At 52.7% G+C, this 9,870-nt stretch overlaps 1 protein-coding gene across 1 annotated transcript; it reads left to right on the top strand.

Moving 5' to 3' along the window:
* The first annotated feature begins 936 nt into the window (after positions 1 to 936).
* LOC113879927 (serpin A3-1) lies at positions 937 to 9,018 on the top strand. Its single transcript, XM_027521780.1, has 5 exons — positions 937 to 1,126; positions 2,956 to 3,582; positions 5,991 to 6,261; positions 7,395 to 7,542; positions 8,603 to 9,018. Exons 1-5 carry the CDS (start codon positions 952 to 954, stop codon positions 8,792 to 8,794), a joined length of 1,413 nt encoding a protein of 470 aa, XP_027377581.1. The 5' UTR covers positions 937 to 951; the 3' UTR covers positions 8,795 to 9,018.
* Positions 9,019 to 9,870: the final 852 nt, after the last annotated feature.

The raw sequence follows: 9,870 nt of genomic DNA on the forward strand, positions 1-9,870 counted from the left end.
GAATCCCAGGGACGGGGGAGCCTGGCGGGGTCGCACAGAGTTGGACACGACTGAAGCGGCTTAGCAGCAGCAGCAGCAGCTTGAGGTCACACCTGGTGAGGAGTACTCCTTTGATTGAGGTATTCAGTCCAAAGCCAGTGGTTTCCAAACTTCTTGGTGGAACTCCTACAGGTCACAAAGGTCTGTCAAGGGTTGTCATGGATGGAGGGTTGTGACTATGAGGGATAAAAGGGAAGGATTTTCCCATGAGCCCTAGAAAGACCTGGGATTAGCTCAAAGAGAAATCTAAGGGGACATCAAAGCCCAGAGATGAAGGTCAGCTAGCTATTTTAGGGTAAGCCAATAGTGAAGGGGTAAGGACAAAGGCTGAGACACAGCAGAACCCCAAAGACAGATGGTACCAGAGGACAGAGGCCACAGGCCCTCTCACGGCCCTCACACCCCCTCTCTGGGAAAGTCAGTCTTGCTGTAGTCAAAGCGCATTACCTGTTACAACATATCTGAGATTGTGTTTGGCGATTCCTATCACATACACACAGGTACACACATATACACAAATTAAAGAAAGGTGGTTTATAAAGGAAACACAACGCAATGCGAGGGGGGCAGTCCCAGAGTGACACAACTCTAGGGAATGTTTTCCAAAGTCCTTCCCTACAGTCTTTGGATTATTACACAGTCCTCAATGAGGATATCATAAACAGGAGGGAAACTAACAAGGCCAACATTGTTTTCAAAATCACAACAATCAGGGATATTTTTCAAGCTCCTTTTTTATATTTTCTGAATTTTCACATACTCTTCAATGAGTTTTCTTAAACAAGAGAAAACATTCTCAAGGGAAATTTTTTAAATGTATTTTCAGTTTTAACAGACAAAAAGTTAGTGGTTTCTGTAACTAGGTTGTTCAAATAGATTTAATCTGTTTAACAGACCAACCTGTTACCAGGAATGGTCATCTACCCATTCCAGTCAGAGGACAGAGTCCTGTGTTGTCCCCGCCAATGTTTCACAAGCCTGGGAGGAGGGCTTTGCAGGATAAATAGGCAGCAGCACCCGGGAAACTCCAGCATCCGGGCAGGCGGCGGCTCTGGATCCACTGCCCACATCCCACTCTCGCAGGCAGGTAATCCGTGATGCTCTCACACTGGGAGCCAAGGGACCCCTTTCCCAGGGTGGTTCTGGCCTTGATCAGGGGTTGGTAGAACTTGAGGCATAAGGGAGGCGGGAGGACATGTGTCTGATGCTGGGAGGGTTCTGAGTCTTCTGAAAACCAGTCCTCTCTCTGGGTCTTAGTTTTCATCCTGCAGAGGGAGGGATGTGCCACCAGGGCTCCAGGGAACATTTCTGCTTTTGAGTCTTTGAGGTTGTGATTTGAGCCAGCTGTGCCACATACAGCTGTGCATCCACCATCAGGTCAGAGCTCTCTCGAGGGCCCTGAGGTGCGTTTCCTTGCCTGGCACAGGGTGCTGCTCTCAGAAAGCCCTGGAGATGGAATTAGTGCAATGCATCCCTCTGGGCAGAGGCTGCAGGGTATCCAGGGGGGTTTTCTGGGCTCCACTGTCCAGGGCCCCCAGCCAAGTGGACAGGAACTGAGTCTGTCCAGAGCCAGATAGGAACTGAACAGAGCCAGCCCTCCAACATGGCCAAATATACAGGAGCTACTTTTCCAAATATAATTTTAGAGGAAAATGTTTAACTCTTTTCTAAAGAAATGAAATGGTTGCATCAGCCCCAAGTTGGGGCAATTGCTTACCTCCGTGCCCAGGCTTGTTTGGGACCTTTCCCCTGGCCTCTGGGCAAGACTCGACTCAGACTCCTCTCTTCCAGTTCCTCTCCCTTCTCCCCTCCCCACCACATCACCCCAGCAGCCCTCTTTACTCTAAATCCTGAGACAAGAGGCCGAAGTTGAAGGGAAACTGCCCTCTTTGCTGAGGTCACCAGTTTGACCTCAGTCTCTCCTGAGGCTTCTGGGCAGTAGCTCGGTCCTCTGTCCCCAGGGATCACAGTCTGACTTGTAGAGTCCTAGAAGGGTGGCTAGTGCAGGGGGTGACACGTCTGGAACTCCTCTTAGGAGCCAAGCACCTTCTTCCTGTATGTCACCTGAGCCGTTCCACATGTTGGACGGAAGTGGGAACTGAGGATCAGAGAGGTGCAGTCACTGCTCGTCACCACACAGCACTCACAAGTGGTCCAAAAGACATCCTCGACCAGGTCCCTGAGACTCTGAGCTCACCCTGCTTCTCCCCACTAGGAGGCCTTTCCAGGTTCTTGATGGAAACACCCTCCACATGTCCCCATGGCAGGGGCTGAGCAGAACGCTCTGCCCTCCTTGTTCTTTACACCAGCCCTCCTCAGGGCAGCCAGGCTCTAGCATGGCTCCCACTGCCTGTGTAGGCCTCTCTCCTGAACCCTCACTGTGACCAGGCACCTCGATGGGAGAGCCTCCCTGAGGTCACACCCTTGTCCTCAGAGGTGGGGAGAGGTGCTGTGTCCTCTGATCAGTGCAGGGCTCCTTCCTGGGGGGACAGAGAGGGGACACGGTGGGAAAGGAGCCCTGCTTCCTAGGCCCCTCTGACAGTGTCAGCTCCCGGTAAGAGGGAGATGGGTTCTCGCTGGACAGGACCTCACACCCATCACCAGCTTCCTCGCCCTGGAGCCAGGCACCCCAGGCTCCTCACCCCCCTACTCCACTGCTTGCTGTGTGACCTTGGAAAAGCCCCTTCCCCTCTCTGTGTCCAGCTTCTCCACTGGGGAGATTGGTAACAATCACAGCACTTGATCAAAGGGTAAGAGGGAGCCCAGAGCCTCCTCATGTGTGTTGGGAGCCCAGGAAGGTTCCTACCTGTGGGAGGTCACAGAGCAGCAGGGCTGAGAGAACAGAGATGCGAGGGACAGTGTCGGGGGTTGGGACGTCATCTGACACATGGAGACTTAAGGAGCTTTGCTTTTCAGACATGAGGGCAGAGAGAACTTCCTTCCTCCTGGCCCTGGGGCTCCTGGTGGCTGGGATCCGCAGTGTCCACTGCCTCCCAGAGAATGTGGTGGTGAAGGACCAGCACAGAAGGGTGGATGGCCACACGTTAGCCTCCAGCAACACCGACTTCGCCTTCAGCCTCTACAAGCAGTTGGCTTTGAAGAACCCCAATAAGAATGTCATCTTATCCCCGCTGAGTGTCTCCATAGCCTTGGCCTTCCTGTCTCTGGGGGCCCGTGGCTCCACCCTGACAGAGATCCTGGAAGGTCTCAAGTTCAACCTCACAGAGATCCAGGAGAAAGAAATACACCATAGCTTTCAGCACCTCCTGCAGGCGCTCAATCAACCCAGCAACCAGCTGCAGCTGAGCGTGGGCAACGCCATGTTCGTGCAGGAGGAGCTGAAGCTGCTGGACAAGTTCATAGAAGATGCCCAGGTGCTGTACTCCTCTGAGGCCTTCCCGACCAACTTCAGGGATTCTGAAGCTGCCAGGAGTCTAATAAATGACTATGTGAAGAATAAAACCCAGGGGAAAATTGAAGAGCTGTTCAAGTACCTTTCCCCGAGAACAGAGTTGGTGCTAGTGAATTACATCTACTTTAAAGGTGGGTGCCTGTTTGATTCAGAAGGAAATGCACCTTTAGTTTTTGTTCTCAGGGTTATTTCCATTCCAGCTCAGCCAACTGTGTTTTTAGGTATCATAGAGGGAGCTGGCATCGGTGAGGGGGTCTTGGGCACTAAGACCCTGTCCTGACCATCAGTTCAGTAGCTCAGTCATGTCCGACTGTTTGTGACCCCATGGACTGCAGCACACCAGGCTGGCCGGTCCTCACCAACTCCTGGAGCTTGCTCAAACTCATGTCCGTTGAGTCGGTGGCACCATCCAACCATCTCATCCTCTGTCATCCCCTTCTCCTCCTGCCTTCAACCTTTCCCAGCATCAGGGTGTTTTTCAGTGAATCAGTTCTTCGCATCAGGTGGCCAAAGTATTGGAGTTTCAGCTTCAGCATCAGTCCTTCCAATGAATATTCAGGACTGATTTCCTCTAGGATTGACCGGTTGGATCCCCTTGCAGTCCAAGGGACTCTTAGGAGTCTTCTCCAATATGACAGTTCAAAAGCGTCAGTTCTTCGGTGCTCAGCCTTCTTTATAGTCCAACTCTCACATCCATACATGACTACTGGAAAAACCATAGCTGATGCTAAAGCGTCTGTCTACGATGTGAGAAACCTGGGTTCAGTCCCTGGGTTGGGAAGATTCCCTGGAGAAGGAAATGGCAACCCACTCCAGTATTCTTGCCTTGAAAATCCCACGGACGGAGGAGCTTGGTGCAGGCTACTATCTGTGGGGTCACAAAGAGTCAGGCACGACTGTGCGATTTCACTTTCACTTTCACCTCTGTCAGCAAAGTATTGTCTCTGCTTTTTAATACACTGTCTAGATTGGTCATAGCTTTTCTTCCAAAGAGCAAGCATCTTTTAATTTCATGGCTGCCGTCACCATCTGCAGTGATTTTGGATCCCAAGAAAAGAAAATCTGTCACTGTTTCCATTGTTTCCCCATTTATTTGCCATGAAGTGATGGGACTGGAAGCCATGATCTTAGTTTTTTGAAAGTTTAGTTTTAAGCTGTAATTTTCACCCTCCTCTTTTACTTTCATCAAGAGGCTCTTTAGTTTTCTTTGCTTTCTGCCATAAGGGTGGTGTCATTTGTATATCTGAGGTTATTGATATTTCTCCCAGCCATCTTGATTACAGCTTGTGCTTCATCCAGCTTGGCATTTCCCATGACATACTCTGCATAGAAGTTAAATAAGCAGGGTGAACAATATACAGCCTTAACATACTCCTTTCCCAATTTGGAACCAGTCTGTTGTTCTATGTCTGGTTCTAACTGTTGCTTCTTAATGGGTCTTTGTCTATCTGGAGGTTCTCTAAATCAGAGCTGTTATTGCAGCACACAAGGGCAAGGGGGCCATTAACCCTTTGCCTGAGCCATAGGGAGACTTTTTATTCGCAAACTTGCCTGGCTGCCTGGAGGAAGGGGCTTTCCTCTAAGGTCACTCTGGAGTGGCTGGGAACCCCAGCTTCTTTTAACACATGCAGGGAAGGCCACTGCTCCGCACACTGCAGAGTGGTCAGGTGCCTAAGCGACACCCACTGGGGGGACATATTCACCCTGAACTGGGAACTCCTGGCAGAGCCCTGGGTAGCCCTCCTGGATCTGTACTTTCCTCTGTAAATGAAGCCATAGATTCCCAGTTCTCTGGAAAATTGTTAATAATCCAGGCCAGATCTAATATGTTTCTTCCTTGACTTTTCTGTGTTCTAATTTCCTACCACCCTGACCTGCCCCAGGACTATCTCCTCCCCAGGGGTACCCCACCAGCCCAGCTTTCCCTCTCCTCCTGTCTCTAACCATGGGGATGCAGGCAGGGGTGGAGACAAAGCAGGAAGCAGGGGTGGGTATATCCTCCATGAAGCCCCAGGGCACCAATCTCCCCAAGAAGCCCACCCCCTGACATTAAGGTCTCCATCTTACATGGGGGACACCCAAGCCCCCTCTTCTGCCCTCCGGGTTCTTGTGTGGCTCCTGCTCCAGCCGGGCTTACGGCCATGGGGATGGGTGTCCTCCCTACAAAGCCAACGACTAATGCCTGGTCGCTAACATGTCCCCTTGAAGGACCAGGTGGTCCCATATCTCCCCAGGCCCAGCCTCATCCCCATCTCTCCCTTGCCCTCCACATTCCTGTTGACTTCACATGTAGCACAACTAACCAGCTTTCTTTAATGCTCCCCTTCTCAATCCTGACCTGTGGGGTTCACCCCCATCCCCAAGGACTTAACCACCTGCCCAGGTGTATGATCACACCCAGCAGGTCCATTCCCAGAGGCACGTGGTGGGAGGGGCTTCTGCCATGGGGAGGGTCTTCCCCAATAAAGGACCAGGGCCAAGGAGGGAGAGACTGCAGCTCTTGCACTCACAGACTCTTCACCTGTCCCCCCATCTCCAGCCCAATGGAAGACCCCCTTTGACCCCAAACACACTGAGCAGGCAGAGTTCCACGTGAGCGACAACAAGACGGTGGAGGTGCCCATGATGACCCTTGACCTGGAAACCCCTTACTTCCGGGACGAGGAGCTGGGCTGCACGCTGGTGGAGCTCACGTACACCAGCAACGACAGCGCCCTCTTCATCCTCCCCGACGAGGGCAAAATGCGGGACCTGGAAGCCAAGCTGACCCCGGAGACGCTGACGAGGTGGCGAAACTCCCTGCAGCCCAGGTGACTGTCCCCAGGACCCAGAGCTGTGGGTTCAGCTGCCTTCTTGGTCCTTCCCCCTCTCCCTGGACTCCTGACCCCCAGCAATAGGGCCTCAGGAATGTGCGGGGCAGGGGCAGGATGGGAGAGCCCACCACGATGACCTTGCCCTTTGCTGCCTGCCTGGCTCAGTGCTTAAATCCTTCTGTAAGCTGATGACATCTGAGAGGGCGGGAGCTGAAGGTTTGGCTCCCATTAACAAGGGCTGAGTCATGAGAACTCCACATGACCCTCAGTATTCACGAGCTTCTCCCCTGACTTCTCCTCTTGAAGGTAGAAGGATCGAATAGAATCGGGTGAGGGCCCGGGTGTGATGGGCTCTGAGGACCACACTGGCGCTGTCTTTCCACTGTAGTCACTCATTTATCACTCACCCAGTCAGCACTGGTTGAATAGGTTAACTGAGGACATGCTACGCCTCAGGGACTGACTTAGACCCTGTGGTAGGTCAGCAAATAAACACTAAATTCTCTGTCCTCATGGCACTCTATAATTGTGGAAGACAGACTGGAAATAAATATAAATACTTTATTCGGTTGAGAGGGGACAAATGGGGAGGTGGGGAGAGTAAAGCACAGTAAAAAGGGAGAAGAAAATTGTATCCAGAGGTAGTTTGTGATCATAAATAGGGTGGCCCTTAGGTGACGTTGCAGTGAGAGACTGAGCCTTCTGGATGTGTTGGGAAAAAGCATTTCTGGCCAAGGGAATAACAGGGCAAAACCTCTGAGGCAGGAGCGAGCCTGGTGTGGTTGAGGATTATTGAGGCCAGAGCAGGAGAGCAGAGGGAGTGAGAGGGGAAGCTGGGCAAGGTCAGGGTCCCCCCCGAGGGTGGACTCAGGTCACTTGGGTCCTTGCAGACTCCTTAAGCTCCCCCTGCCCTGGTGCCTGCCTGGCATGTTAGACTCCTGCAGATTGGAATGGATAAGTAACAAAATAAGGGGATTTATCTCGAGGGATCTAGGAACTGAGAACAAGAGTCCTTATTCCAGGGAGAAGAGGGTGGGTTAAGAGGAATCGTTGGAAGACCATGCTGTGAGATGGGAAAAGGCAGACATCTTTTCAAGCAGGTGTTCAAATTTATTTTCCTTGTTTCCTAGACGAATACATGAACTCTACCTGCCAAAATTTTCCATCAAAAGCAACTATGAACTGAATGACATCCTCTCCCAGCTGGGCATTAGGAAAATATTTGCCAACGCTGACTTGTCAGGAATCACAGGGACCGCGGACCTGGTAGTCTCCCAGGTGAGTCTTTAAAGTGTGGACAGTTCATCCTCCTATCAGAGCGCAAAATGTGGAGGCCAGACAGATGACAGGTCACATTGAATTTGTAAAATATTGCTTTTCCTGCAACTCAGTCTCCCTCCCGGGGACTCCCCAAGCCCAGGAGAGCTGGGTTACCATCACAGTGACATCAGGTCCCACCTTCCCTGAATTATAAAGTGACACAGAAGCTTGTCATTGAGAAGGACCCGGAGTAGAAACAGCAGTGGACCCATATCAGGCTCCATCTTTCCTGCCTTTTGGGGGAAACGATCACATTTCTGCATCCCCCAACTTTTCGTCTTTAAAAGGAGCGTATAGTTGTTGGTTCCTGTTTGGTGCCTAGCGGAGCAGGTAAGAGGTTATAGGTACTAACAAAGTCTCTAAAGCAACCATGACGAAAATGCACTAAGAGTAGGCGAGAAAACACCCAGTGTCCTGGTGCTGTGATCCTAGAGGCAGAGAAGCCAGAGTGAATGGTGGGGTGGGGGTGGCTGGGCAGCCCTGCAGGCTCCCCTGCACCCCACCTGCCATAGGACCTGGTAAAGGAGGCACAGATGCTATGGGGCTTCGTGGTCCAGGGCTGGGAAGCCAGTCCTAGGCAAGGGAGCTGAGGGTTCGGGGACATGTCAGCTGGGGCAGGAGAGGAGTAGCAAGCAGTGCTCACTCATCAGTTGCTTCGACACGGAGGGACTGTGGACAGTTGCCTGCAAGAAAAATGACTTGACCTGGCCCTTGCCCCTATACTAGGCGGTCTTCAGAGACAGCACAGTCTCTGGGTTAGGAGAGTGAGTCCCTGTTCTTTTCCTATCTGATGCTGGGCACATCGCTCACAGACGTTGCCTTCAGTTTGCACGTCTATGTATCACAACTATGCAAACCAGTTGACAGTTTGTTGGGAGGACAAATAAGTAGAACAGATGGACAGTGGAGTGACGGGCCAGCGGCAGGTGGGTGAATGTCAGCCCCCTTAGAGGCGCTAGGTGACTGCTCACCTCCGCCCACCCCGTCTCCAGTGGGTACTGCTCTGGTGTCCCCACAGGTGGTCCACGGCGCTGCGCTGGACGTGGACGAGGAGGGCACGGAAGGAGCTGCTGCCACGGGAATCAGCATGGAAAGAACGATCTTGAGAATCATTGTGCGTGTCAACAGGCCCTTCCTGATTGCCATAGTTCTCAAAGACACCCAGAGCATCATCTTTTTGGGGAAAGTCACCAACCCCAGTGAAGCCTAGAGCTCCGCTCTGAGCTGTGGGTCCCCTCCCTAAGGAGCAGGGTGCGCAGGTCCTGGGTGCAGCCTGGCCCCTGGGCACTGAGGATCCACCCTGCCTGTCCCCACCTGCTCACCTCTGGGGAGGTGACAGGGACTCTGCTGGGAGCTCCCCATGCACAGGGAGTCTGTGTCCGGGTCACAGGGAGACTCTGAAACCTCTCACAGCAATAAAGCACTTTCCTCGGACTTGCCTCTTTCCTGTGTGTCTCCATGCAGCTGCTGCCTGAGCCCTGAGGCCACCCCCACCCCCAACTTACCACATCTGCTCAGCCCACCCCAGACTCTGAGCCCCTCCCTCTGCCCCAGCCTCACCAGCCATCCCAGGAGCAGGCTTCACACCCGTGACCAAGCCTGCTGGACCACAGGTCCAGGACTGAAAGGGGCCCTGCTGCCTGATGCCCACTTTCAGGGGCTCTGATCCCAGGTCCATGTTCACCCCTCCCTCCCCAGGGCACACAGTGTGCCCTTTTCTGGCACAGCCCCTGGACCCTGGCATCCTGCAGCTGAGCTTGGTCTTCCTCCCCCAGAACCTCCCCTCTGCCTTCCAGCAGCAAACCTGGGAGACTAACTGCTTCCTGGGTCCCAGCTGAGCTCCTCCACCTCGTGACCAGTTCCACCTCCTCCCCTGACAGACGATCCCCATCAGGCAGAAGAGGTGTGCCAGGAGGGAAAGAGCAGCAAACACACACCTGTGATAAGAGCAACAACCCAGCCCTGCCTCCTACTGACGTATGGACGGCTGTGTGATCTCCAGGGAGGACAGCTCCAATTGGTAATGATGGCGTCCCCCGCAACTGAAGGGTCGAGAGCTCTCTTTCAGGTAGCCCGCTAAGACCTCTACCTGGAAGAACCCATTTTTAGTCCTCATGATGATCATAACAGATACATCCTGTTACTCATCCTACTTTACACATAAGGAAACTGAGGAACAGAGAGCCTCTGTAATTTCCCTCAAGTTCACACAGCTACTAATTATGGCTGGCAGAATTTATCCCAACCTCCTTGATCAGAATACTCTGAGCCGCAGAGCCATTCTGC

The sequence above is a fragment of the Bos indicus x Bos taurus genome, chromosome 21 (genome assembly GCF_003369695.1).
Source record: "Bos indicus x Bos taurus breed Angus x Brahman F1 hybrid chromosome 21, Bos_hybrid_MaternalHap_v2.0, whole genome shotgun sequence".
In the NCBI taxonomy this organism is placed as follows: domain Eukaryota; kingdom Metazoa; phylum Chordata; class Mammalia; order Artiodactyla; family Bovidae; genus Bos; species Bos indicus x Bos taurus.

What these genes read in the sequence shown, in the direction of transcription:
- LOC113879927 (XM_027521780.1), top strand. Translation starts at nt 952, where the DNA reads ATGGTCATCTACCCATTCCAGTCAGAGGACAGAGTCCTGTGTTGTCCC. An exon ending in GAATTACATCTACTTTAAAG is followed by an intron (nt 3,583 to 5,990) that starts GTGGGTGCCTGT and finishes CCCCATCTCCAG; the next exon opens with CCCAATGGAAGACCCCCTTT. An exon ending in CGGACCTGGTAGTCTCCCAG is followed by an intron (nt 7,543 to 8,602) that starts GTGAGTCTTTAA and finishes GTGTCCCCACAG; the next exon opens with GTGGTCCACGGCGCTGCGCT.